This window comes from Archocentrus centrarchus, chromosome 17 (assembly GCF_007364275.1).
Source record: "Archocentrus centrarchus isolate MPI-CPG fArcCen1 chromosome 17, fArcCen1, whole genome shotgun sequence".
Taxonomy (NCBI): domain Eukaryota; kingdom Metazoa; phylum Chordata; class Actinopteri; order Cichliformes; family Cichlidae; genus Archocentrus; species Archocentrus centrarchus.
In genome coordinates, this window is record NC_044362.1 from 33826730 (window position 1) to 33839234 (window position 12505).

At 43.4% G+C, this 12505-nt stretch overlaps 1 protein-coding gene across 1 annotated transcript; it reads left to right on the forward strand.

Annotated features, from left to right (window-relative positions):
• Positions 1-2286: 2286 nt before the first annotated feature.
• saga (S-antigen; retina and pineal gland (arrestin) a) lies at positions 2287-10916 on the forward strand. Its single transcript, XM_030752598.1, is given in 22 exon segments — positions 2287-2492; positions 3137-3278; positions 3608-3691; positions 5728-5748; positions 5751-5786; positions 5971-6015; positions 6199-6401; positions 6845-6904; positions 6980-7047; positions 7142-7252; positions 7254-7275; positions 7386-7470; positions 7557-7629; positions 7972-8109; positions 8184-8250; positions 8252-8262; positions 8940-8954; positions 9110-9162; positions 10192-10204; positions 10784-10820; positions 10822-10870; positions 10873-10916. Coding segments are annotated over 20 exon segments (1203 nt in total). The 5' UTR covers positions 2287-2492; positions 3137-3278; positions 3608-3639.
• The last annotated feature ends 1589 nt before the right edge of the window (positions 10917-12505 follow it).

Genomic DNA, 12505 nt, shown 5'->3' on the forward strand with positions numbered 1-12505 from the left:
GTAATTCAGAATATGTGTGATATAGTTTATAGGGATTTAAAGGATATGTGTTATGCAGTTAAAGGTGCAATTTGTAGAAAACTGTGTAGTACTTTTTTCTAGTTTCTGGTCAATAGTTTTCTAATTTTCTTCCTAATGTGCTCTGCTATGGTTTTCATATATTTGTGTTTTAATACTGAGTTAAAGGAAACACCACCAGAGAGTATTACATAAGTATTACATGTAGCTTCCCCAGGGTGATAATCTACTGAAGAAGCTGCAATCTTGCTTGCTGTGGTAACCAGTCCTTGGCGTCACCTGATCTTGGTGTAGGAGATATTACATGGTCCTGTTTCTTTGTGGGTTTTTAAAACCAAATATCACAAGTTCAGAGTGGATCCAACCAAGAAACCAAGTGACTCTTTAATTACAAGGTCCCACCCTTAATCAGCTCCTTTATCATGACTCTACATGGAACCATAATTTACAAATTGATGACAGTTTTGATTCATTACAACTTCACAATAGCAATTGAGGCCATGATTTCATCAGGGAAGAATTTACTGAGGTTAAAGAACAAGTGAGAAGTCAGCAGGCATTTTCTTCTGTATAGTCACCCCTGCAGGTTTAAAGTATTGGCATCGTTTTTAAATTGCAGCAGCTAAGGTCATAGCAAACGAGTGGTAAACCATGCCATGCTAAAAGAAACCGTAGCTGTTTCACTCAATGGCTGCATGTCTTTTACCCTCTTAATAGCTCCCAGGTCACTGGAGAAGCATGTAGGGGGTAGCCACATGTTACACAAGCATAGAAAATTAATGGTACCTTTCAATAAAATATTCTAATTAGGTCAAAACTACAAACCTTACCTCTGCCTCCCCCTGGTGGTTGTTAAGAGAGGTCAGACTCACAGATTGTTTAACAGTCGACGGTTTTGTGTTTTGTGTTTCATTATAGTTTTCTTGTTTTTTTGGTTTGTTTTTTTTTGCAGTTGACTGTGACAAAAAAAGAGACTCTGGGCCCTTTGGACCAGGTTACTTATCATCATCTGACTGCATAGCAAAATATAAGTGCTTAATAAAACTGCAATTCTAGGAGAAGAGCCACATTTGTCTCTTCACACAAGTGGTGTGTGTGTGTGTGTGTGTGTGTGTGTGTGTGTGTGTGTGTGTGTGTGTGTGTGTGTGTGTGTGTGTGTGTGTATGTAATCTCCGGTGTAATAATCATAATGAAAGTGCTGCAGGCAGTAATCCACTGTTTACCTGCTGACAGGCAGAACAGTGGATTAAAGCTCCACGGCTTCACTGATTCTATATATAGACCTTGAACACACACACACACACACACACACACACACACACACACACACACACACACACACACACCACACACACACAACACACACGAACGAGGCTCAGTGTCTGTCAAAGGTCTGAAGTGTTTTCTTTATGTTTTGTGTTCACAGTCAACTGCCGCGGTTGTCAAATGTAAGTTTATCTTTAAACCCTGCTTAACAAAATAAACCCAACTTAAAGTGTTGATTAGCCTAAGTTGTTTATCTTTATTTGCTGTACTTGTGTCACATGAGCTCAACAGCATGCCAAAATAAAGTTTAGTGTTTTTCAGACTAATTTAACGACCTCGGCTCATTTTAGAAAGTTTGTTCTGGAGTATTTGTTCACATCCTTAACAGACAGATCTTAGCTTTGCTCATGGGCACATTGGTTTTATTAGTATCTGAACAACAGCACCAGCCATCAACACTGCTCAAAATAATAAGGCTCAAAGAAATCTACACAAACAAACAAACAAACAAGGAATAAAATAAAATGCTGACAACTGTGGCCATTTACATCTTTTATATACAGTCTTTGGTCTTTGCAGACGTGTTTGTTATAACTGCACAGAACTCAATATGAGTGAGAACACTAGTTTTTTACATACTCGTTTAACTGAAGTACATTGTACATTGTTTGTACTTACAGTATGTGATAACTTAAGTACAGGCTTTAGTTCTGTGTTTCAGGGTAATTAGTCTGTGAAGAATAAACACCTGTAATCACTCAGGTACATTAATGCAGGAGCAGGTAAAGCAGGTAAAGCAGATCCGTCCTTATTAATGAGAATCTTTTGTTTTATATTAAAACATCGTATATTACAGTCACATTTGGACCCCTGACAGAAAGCGACGGGTTAAAAGAAGCAGAGAGAAGCACGAGCTCGCCGCTCGCGGTCACGTCTCTGTCTAATCCAGCCGTGTTGTGCTGACTGAGGGGAACCAGCTTCAATCCTCTCAGTCGGCTCATTCAGTCAAGTCTGTGTCCGTCTCTGTGTGGAGGTTTGTGGGGAAGGAAGGAGGGAGGGAGGCATTCAGGCCAGGTCAAAGTTCACAGCTAGGTCACCTGATTGGCTGAGCGATGCCGTGACGGGCAGCAGGTGTTTACATATAGAGTCTCAGCGACCGACTCCTGTTTCCTCCTCTGATCCAGCCTCGGCACACCTCTGCAGCACAGGTGAGTCCCTCTGACACATCCAAGGTGTCGCTTTTTACATATTTTGATTTTGATGCTGCGGGATCTTTTACTTTAAACCTGCAGAGGAAACTTTTCAGTACAAAGAAATTCTGAGGAACTTTTTGATCTGTTGGTAGTTCCTCCCCATCAAACGGAGCTGTTAAAGGTTCCTGGGAACCCTGAAAGGGAACAAAGTTCCCTGAAGATCTGAAACGAGCCACAAACCAAGAAAGATGATCTGTGTTTGTGAGAACTTTGATTAATATCCCCTAGAACAGAAAAATGTTTATGCTGTCTGGAGATAAACCTGTAATTCTTTAATACGTGAATGAAACTCACCCGACCTTATGTGACTTTGTACCATGTTTTAAGGAAAATATGATTTCTGAGACTAGAGAGATTAAAAAATAGGTTGTTCATATTGTAGCAAATAGCAAATAAATAATTGTGACTTACATAAATAAAACTACATGCAGCTACCAGCAAAACTGAATTCATTTCAAATCAGGCTGTGAACAATATTTATTTATTCATCACTTCAGTCTTTGTTATTGGCAGGAAATTGTTGCTTTTTGGTGCAGAAATTCTCACTTTGTGCTGAAAGACGTTAAAGATGTTAAAGAAGTTGCCGGTGTTGCTTTCAGTGAGGAAGGTGAGAAACACCTGAGACGCTTTTAACAGGATTAGTCGAGCTGAGTCTGATCGAACATCTGAGTCATCTCAGCGTAATAAATCATCACGAGGAAGTCGTTTATCCGGACAAACGAACGAGCGAGTCATTCTCTGGTACGAGAACGTCAGTGTGTCTGTGTCTGTGCTCCCTCAGGGGTTGTTTTATGGGTAAAATACATACAAATGATTATTCACCATTTATTTATTTATTTATGTAAATTAATTGATGACCTCGTTGTTGAGCTTTCATTGCAGCTGCAGTTTGGTGTCCAAACTCTGTCCTGGTTACTGTTCCAACAGTTTTCTGAAACTTTCTTTAATGAAAGTAGTTCTGGTGAAAGAAAGGAAGTTATTTTTGAACAAATATACAGTTTGGTTACATTTTCATAATTGCTGTGATACTGAACACTTTGCAGATGATGAACTCTCTTTCTGTCCATCAGGCACCGCCGGCCAGCGTCCGTCAGTCTGAACCATGAGTTCCAAAAACGTGATTTTCAAGAAGATTTGCAAAGACAAGTCGGTGAGTTCAGTTGTCAGATTTGAACCAAGAACGTTTTCCACAAAGCGAGCGGAGCATGCTGGCTTATTCAGGACGTTCACGTTCCTGCTTCTGCTCAGATTTGAGCTGAACTTACTGAGAGCGAAGCTTCCAGGCTTTCCTTTAACATCAACACTGCTGGTTTTGTTTCATGACAAATGAGCACATTCACAGAAACTGGAAGCTGCTGCAGTTCAAATGAAGCTTCACACCTGTGTTTAGTCATTAAAGATTTTCCATTTATGAAAATCCAAACAGGGAAAATTAAGTAAATTCTGTAAAGAGCTTTGGCTGCTGAAACCTGCTGAAACAAGAAGAAACTGCCATAATCACAGCTCAGTGTTGGCTTTAGAGTCATCACTGATGATTAACCGAGTGAAGCTTAAATAAACAGGAACAGCTCGCGAGGTAAACGAGTGTCCACTGTGACTGCCGTCAGGAGCAACTAATTTACTGGCTGAAGCCTGGAATGTGTCAACCAGTGGTGTAGTCTACGTGATATGCTGGTTTACGCCGTATACCCACTAGAAAAGCTTGTGAATTTGCATGTAAACACTTAAAAGTGCCCAATGATAGTGATTTGCTTATAAGGACCAGCACAAACTCTTTAATTCAATTCAGTTCAATTTTATTTATATAGCGCCAAATCACAACAGTCGTCTGAAGGCGCTTTGCATTGTGGGTAAAGACCCTACAATAATACATTGTATTATTCTTTACTGCTCCTCTCTGATGCTGTCACCTGCTGCCATACGCTCCCCTTTCCTCATGTTCCATCTGAGGCTCACAGCCATTGGCTGAGCTCATTGCCACAGCTCTCTGCTCTGTGATTGGGTTCTTGTTCAGCTGCTCCTTTATGATTGGCTGGGGATGTAGGGTTGATGTATTGGTTGACACTGTCAACCAATCGTCAGCTAGCATCAATAAAGGGAACTGATATATATGTTGGTTTTAATCTCATATGTCTGCGTTAATCTGAGGGTGTAACCTACGCCCTGATGTAACACTGACATGGTGCCACCAACAGTAGTGGTAGTAACGTGCTGTATAATCACATTTATTGATCATGTCTCAGTATTAATAATGTATCCAGCCTGCTGCTCCTTTAATCCTTGTACTGAAGCCATCATTCCTGAGGCTCTCCGGCTCTCCGGCCCTGCAGTGAACCTGATTCTGTGTTCAGCTCGCTGATCCTCTGAAGGTCGACACAACGTGAGCCTCATGTGTGATTCCTGATCGCTCCTTACAGCCGGCAGCAGCTTCGCTCTGCTCGTGAGCGCTCGGTGTGATGGCAGCATGTCTCACCTCAGGTGCAGCTCAGCGCTGCGTGCTTCTGTTTGGGTTTCTGCTGTGAATAAAGTCTCTGCAGGCTGCTCAGTAGAATCTGTTAGAAACACCAAGCCAGCAAAGTCCCACCTGTGAGAAAATGCTGATGCTCAGGTGTGTCTGACTGAGCAGTGATTCGCTTTGATCATTAGGAAATATCTGCTAACAGCAGAAAGTTATTGTTTACACGAGCTCCTGATAACTGAAACATGTGACATCATTTTAGGGCCTCCAGCTCATCTGTTTCATTCAGACTGAATATTATTGAGTGTCCAGTGTAGACTCTCGGCCCATTACACATTTTTAATATTTAATTTAAATACATTTGTGGGTGTGGGAGTTTCGTCAGTCAGTCCTCGTGTGTCTGTGCAACTGGGGCGTGTGTGTGTGTGTGTGTGTGGGGGGGGGGGGGGGGGGGGGGGGGGGGGGGGGGGGGGGGGGGGGGGGGGGGGGGGGGGTGGGGGGGGGGGGGGGGGGCGGGTCTGAGCTGGGTTGGGAACTGAAAAGAGCTGGAGGAGGTGGCTGTGGAGAGGGAGGTGTGGGTGCTTGGACTGTTGCCCCTAAAGCCTGGATGCAGATAAGCAGGAGAAAATGGATCAATGGATATTTTTGAATACACATAAAAAAACCCACTCAAATAATACCAAAGATCACCAAAGATCATCGTTCATTTTAATCACCTTTTTTCTGCCTCAGTTGGAGTCTACATGGGGAAAAGAACTTTGTGGACCGTGTGGACTCTGTGGACCCAGTGGGTGAGTCTGTTCATTAAACATCAGACAGGGCTGAGTCTGCAGCTGAGAGGAGAAAACAACTTTTTTTTCTGTGTAATTTCATCAACTCAGAGCTGAAAATAGAAACATAACTGCTGCTAAATGATCAGAGCAACTTCAGATGAACAACGCTCTGTTACAGCTTTAATCTTTTTAAAACCACTAGATGGCGTCATCCTCATTGATCCGGAGGCCCTGCAGGGGAGGAAAGGTCAGCAAAGTGATTTGATGCTTTTTATTTCATCTTCTTATTTTATTTCATTTCCTTTTTGTTTGTTGGATAAACATGCAAATGACTAAAACACTGATAAACTGTTTGGACTTTAAGATTTTTATTATTCCAGTTTTTATTCATAAAGCAGGTTTTGTAATCGCGTCCTCTCCTGCCCTCTAGTGTTCGTCACGCTGGCGTGCACTTTTCGCTACGGCAGAGATGACATGGATGTGATCGGGATTGATGCCTTCCGCAGGGAGCTGTACCTGTCCACCCGGCAGGTGTACCCGCCCCTGCAGGACCGCGAGAAGGGGATCCACAGCAAAGTGCAGGCCAAGCTGCTGCGCAAGCTGGGGAACAACGCCTACCCGTTCTTCTTCGAGGTGACCGGCAGCTGCTCCACAGACACGGAGAAATGTTTCAGTGGGGAAAAAAAGAAGGCTCACTGAAGGTCTGCAGAGAAGGAGCTGGGCAGCATGCAGTGCAACAAGGAAATGCAGCTCCACAGGAAAATCATGCAAATGCAGGTGTAGGCATTGGAGGGTGGGGGCTCAGGGGGGCTCAGGGGAGTCAGTCCCTCCTTTAATGGCCCGATGCCAGTTAGCAAGATATTCCATAAATATCCTGAATCAGGCCCAAATGTGTCTGCTGCCTGAGCAGGTTTGAAAGTTAAAGCCAGTCAGGTGAGCTCACACGTTCAGATTCAGGTGCGTCAAGGAAACAGGTGCAGGTCTGAAAGGCGTCCTCATACAGTCACAGCAGTTTCTGTGGGAGATTCATTTCCTGCATTCGGAGGGTCAAACTGCTTTTTTTTAATTCTTTGCAGTTTCCCGATAACCTGCCTTGCTCAGTGGCTCTCCAGCCAGCACCCAATGATGTTGGAAAGGTAAGATCATAACTCACAAGTCAAAGCAGCAAACGCCTCACAGGATGGTGAAACGTTCTCTGTCCTCTTCTGTAGCAATGTGCTGTGGAGTTTGAGATTAAGGCGTTCAGCGCTGAGAGCCAGGACGCCAAAGTCCGCAAAAGGTGAGAGTCAGCTGGTCTGATCTGACCATGAGAGCTGGAAGCAGAGCTGGGAGTGAATGAAATGGGTTCTTTTATCCCTTTTTTCGTCCAACAGGAGCACAGTGAAGCTGATGATCAGGAAGGTGCAGTACGCCCCGGAGGGCGAGGGGATCGCGCCCTGCGTCGAGACCTCCAAGGACTTCGTGATGTCGGAGAAACCCTGCCATCAAGGCCAGTTTGGAAAAAGAGGTGAGAGGATTCATGTTGGTCTTTAGTTTTATAGCTGCGGAGAACAGAGGACGCCTCACTGATTTTTGAGCCTTTTAGGAAATCATCCTGATACATGTTCACGTTTTCAGGTTTATTATCACGGTGAGCCCATCAAAGTTCACGTCAGCGTCACAAACAACTCCAGCAAGAACATCAAGAACATCATCCTCTCCGGTAACACCACACTTAAGAGCTCAGGTTATGTTTGTGGAGATAAATAGAAGTCGGTCTCTTCACTGTCCATGTTTCTGCTCCCTCAGTTGACCAGGTTGCCACGGTGGTTTTGTACTCCAACGACAGCTACGTCAAATGTGTGGAAATCGAGGATTCTGGGTAATGATCAGGACACTGATTGTTTTTGTTCTTGCAAAACCAATACACAGGTCAACACTGACAGATAGAAATATATATTTTCCTTTGAGGTTTGAATAAAATGATTCTATCGGACAGAAAATACAGAAGGTCCTTTAACAAGGATCACATTACTCCCTTTTCATCATATTATTACCTTCAGCTTCATATAACCTTATGGTAAATCTGCCCTGCAGCTTATTGTTGTTTTATAGTGAACTGAGAGCCTGCAGGAGTGTATGCATAACATCAAACATTGCTGACATTGTAGCTTTTGACTGTTTTGTGTGTTTAATTTGAAGCTTATTAATATTTTCTTGTCAGGGACTCGGTGTCTCCCGGAGCGACGCTGCAGAAAGTCTACACGATGCTTCCTCTGCTGGCCAACAACAGGGAGAGGAGGGGCATCGCTCTGGATGGCAAACTGAAGCACGAAGACACCAACCTGGCTTCATCGAGCATGTGAGCAGACCGAGGAGAGGTGAAGGTTTCTGCTCACCTTTGACCTTTTAAACCAACTTTTTATTTTCTTTCAGCATCAAAGAGGGCGTGCTGAAGGAGGTCCTGGGCATCATGGTCTCATACCGAGTCATGGTGAAGCTCAATCGTTGGAGGGTCATTCTGTATGTGTGTGTGTGTGTGTGTGTGTGTGTGTGTGTGTGTGTGTGTGTGTGTGTGTGTGTGTGTGTGTGTGTGGTGTGTGCGTATGTTTTATAATACCTTGTGGGGTGACAATTTTCCTGACATATACTATGTTGTGGGGGACCAATTGCTCCTTGTGGGGACTGGAACCTTGTCCCCACAAGGGGAAACCCTGTTTTTTGGGTCAGGGGTCCAGAGTTAGGGCTAAGGTATGACTTGAGTTTAGGTTAGGGTTAGGGTTAGGTATGTGCTTGTTAGGGTTAGGAAAAGGGGTAAAGGGAAGGTTTAGGCTGTAGGAAATGAATGGAAGTCATGGAAATTCCCCACAAAGATAGCAAAACCACTTGTGTGTGTGTGTGGTGTGTGTGTGAGAGAGAGAGATATCACCAATAAAGCTGCACATCTTTCAAGAGGATGAATATGAAAAGTTTGCAGTCAGATTTCCTTTGCTGTGCTTAAAGTCTCAGATTTTCACTCACTTACTGTGTCCTGTAACTCTTGAACAATCATGTGACCTGGACCCCCCCCCCCCAACACACACACACACACACACACACACACACACGTACGTCCCTCAGACTTCTTGTTGCTGCTTTGGTGTAAAAATGTTTCTTCTGCTTGTTCGCGTTTCCACCTCTGTGGGCTCACAGGATGATGGGATCGAGGTGAGCTCATGTCTGATCATTACTTTAATATTAAGTTTTGAGAATGCATCATAACAGTCTTAAAGATAAACAGTTTGTTCAACTCAAGCTGAGGATATTCAGACTGCAGCAGGCTGAGTCGTGCATCAGTGTGACAGAAACGTTTTACGTTGCAGTGAAGCGGTCTGGAAGTTTCCCTTCAAACTGATGCATCCCAAACCTGATGCAGGTAAATCTGTGCACATCGGTACCCTCTGCAGATTCCCAACATCCAAAACAGATTCATGTATGTAATAGTATCTTTATATAACACAATGTGTATGTGTACAGTTTTATATTTACAGTAAAACAAATGAAGCCTTTAAGAACCAATTAAAAGAATTTTAAAATATACCATAAGCATTAAACACAACACATCATCTGATTACTTTCCAGAGTCAATAACACTTTTTAAAAGATTTCCCAAAACACTGTCAGAGGGCTCCCAAAGTGTGAGGCGAGGAGCCCCCTGCTGGGCCTCCAGAGAAGTGAAACAGTCGTGCCTTTAATGTCAGGACTGGCTGGAAGTTCAAACTGAGCGACCATCAGGGTGTCAAACAGGTAACAGGTTACATCAGAGGTTTTTGGGGCCACAGCAGATTTCAGTGTGAAGTTAGAAATGATGACTCTGAAATATAAATTCCGTTTTTAATGGTTTTATAAATGTGTTCAAAGATTTCTTATGTTTTCTTTACTGCTGCATCAGTGAAGGAGAGGTAAATATGAAAAATCATTTCTGTGTTTATTTGGTCTTGTTTGACTCTGCGAGAGCCGTTCCCATCAATCAAGAATATTCATTAAAAAAAAGGTGAAGTCAGCACCAACATGCTGTCAGAGGCACCGCAGAGCTGCTCTGACATCAGAGGGAAAGATCCTGAATTCTTCTAGTAATCATGTACAAGAGCTCAGCAGAGCTCTGTGTCAGTGAGAGGTAACACAGTGGCTGGTTGGAGTGTGAAGCAGGGATCAGGCACAGATCAGAGGTCAGCAGGTCAGCTGCTGCTGCTGTGTTTGTTGTGCCTGATGTTGCTTTTTTGTTCCTTTCGTCCGGGGACGGGATCACGTTTCAGGATCTTTTACCTCTTCATCAGCTTTTCATTCCTGTGTTAGCTCCTGTCCCGTCAGCAGGATCAGATTTCCTTTCACTGTCAGTAAAGAGCCGCGCTGTGAGGGACGGCAGAGGTGGAAATAAACAGTCCAACAGCTCTTCCTCCATCAGTCAAACGTACATCGTTATAATAAGAGAAAAACCTGATCTCAAACTTAAGAGTGTCTCCAAACATCAGGACCCCCCCCCAGGGGGTCCTCTTCAAAGTGCACTCAGCACATTCCCAGGAAGCTGACCATAAAAAGGATGTTGGGACATCTGGGTCCAACAGAAGTTAGAACAAGAAATCTGAGTGATTTCTCCAGTTTGGGGGCTCAGAGTGTGGTAACCAAGAAGAGTTTAGATTGATTATAAATTAATAAAACAGCAGTGGTTTGTGCTGTGAAAAAAAAGGTCTGTTGATTTAGGGGTAATAATTGTTGGTCCTGGTCATTTTGATCTTTTGCTGTAATTATTCAGTCATTGATGCTCTCAGAGAGAACCAGTATGTTTGGACGCCTGTATGAGGTGGACCTGAGTACTGCCATCTTCTCTGGATACTCAGCTGAAGTTCTTCTCAGTCTGTAGTCGTCAGGGTCTGAGCTGTGTCGACCTCTCCCTCTCTCCCTCCCAGCCCCCCCCCACCCCTCCGATGTGATCGCTGATCCTACTGAAACACAACGCTAACACGTCCTCTGTGATGCTGTTTGCTGCCTGCAGTGAGCAGGAGGGAGGAGATCGTGTTCCAGGAATTCAAGCGGCTCCTACCTGAAGGGGATCGTCGGCGATGATGACGATGAGGAAGGCAACATTTCGGGGGTGACGACATGGCGCCCAAAGAAAATAGAGGAGAGTGAGTGAAGCAGAGACAGCTGGATTTGAGACTTAATTAAAGAACCGTTCCTGTGGTCGCAATATGTTTATACCTTCAGCTCTAGACCTTACCTCCCTGTAGGACAAACATCTCATCTCCTTCTGTTTCAGCTCCAGTTTAGCTTCAAGATGTTCTCCTTCCTTTAACAGCTAGCCTCCATCTTTGTACGGTCTCAAAGTGATGACCTAATCAGGAAGTAGATGCTGCTCAAACCTGCCGTGGTGCAGAATCAACTCAGTGTCTTTGTGATGATGTTTAAACGCAACTTTCCAACCAGGTTGTGATCATTCAAACAGATCTCATTTTAAGTCTGGCCGAGTTTTGGGACGTCCATGGAGGTCTGAGTATGAGGACAGAATCTAAAGAAGGAAATTTTCAGGATATTATTATGACCTGAGATGTTTCAGCATGAATCAGAAACATAAACACGGCTGATAGTTTGAAGCGAACATCCTCGTGTTAATGTGCAAAACCACAGAAAACGATTCTTACATGAAGAGTAAAGAACAACTGGACATCAGTTTTAAGCTTCATTGTGTAGTGCTTTTTGTGTTATAGCCACAGTAAACGGCTCAGTGTTCATGTTCAGGTGTTTGTGACGTCTGTTTTAATGAAGCTGACTTTGCTGCTGAGTTTACTGTAGAGGCCCCGAAGTTCATTTGGCCCCAAAGTGAGACGTGTGTGTTTGTTTGTGCGCATTTTTAACTCCCACAATAAAAGCAGATTGATCAGTTTTTGGTTTCGCTGCTCATTTTTTGGTTAAAAGCATTTCCTTGGCCTCAGGTTCAACATGATAGACATGCATTTTATTTATTTATCAGTTTATTTAATCTGAGTCTAGCTTTGATTCTCAGCTCAGTTTTTTGGCCCTTGGACCTTCATTACCGAATCCCTGAGAACTACAGAGGACTGGAGGCATTTTTACAAAAGGTGCAACAACAGTTGTGTTACAGCAAATCATAAATTGTTTTTTAAAGCATCAACTGTCTTTAGTTTTTTTACCCCTCGAACTGTAAAGGCTGAGGGGGTGATGTTGTTAGCCCTGGGGGTGAGCAGCCATTGTTCATCTTTATGAATTTGATAACTTGAGAACGATTTGACGCAGGATGTTAAAATTCACACCATAGATGCTTCTATTAAACATCTCAGGCAGGTTCGAATCTCAGGCACTTTGACCTCAAAGTAAAGGTCAAAGGTCAGGTTTTCTGAAAATCTTGTTAACGTGATAACTTGAGAATGATGTTATGATTTTCAAATCGAGGCTCATGTGCACCTGATTTGGGGTCTGGAGCTTCAGGATTTGTGGCACCGGAAAATTCTGCTGCAGGAGGCTGAGGCCAGCATCCTTTAACCCACAGTCTGCTCTCAGGCGTGCATTTTGCTCTTAACTGGTTTATTATTGTGTGATGTAAAGTCCACACCGTTAAACAAAATGTTTTTTTAATCATCAGTATTTACTAATAAAAAAATTATCTTTGGGGTTTTCAGTGGCAGGTTGATCTGCAGTGTTTCAGTAACGTTGAATCAGGATAAACTGCCGTGTGTTGGAGCTTTTTATAGTTCCTGGTCAAC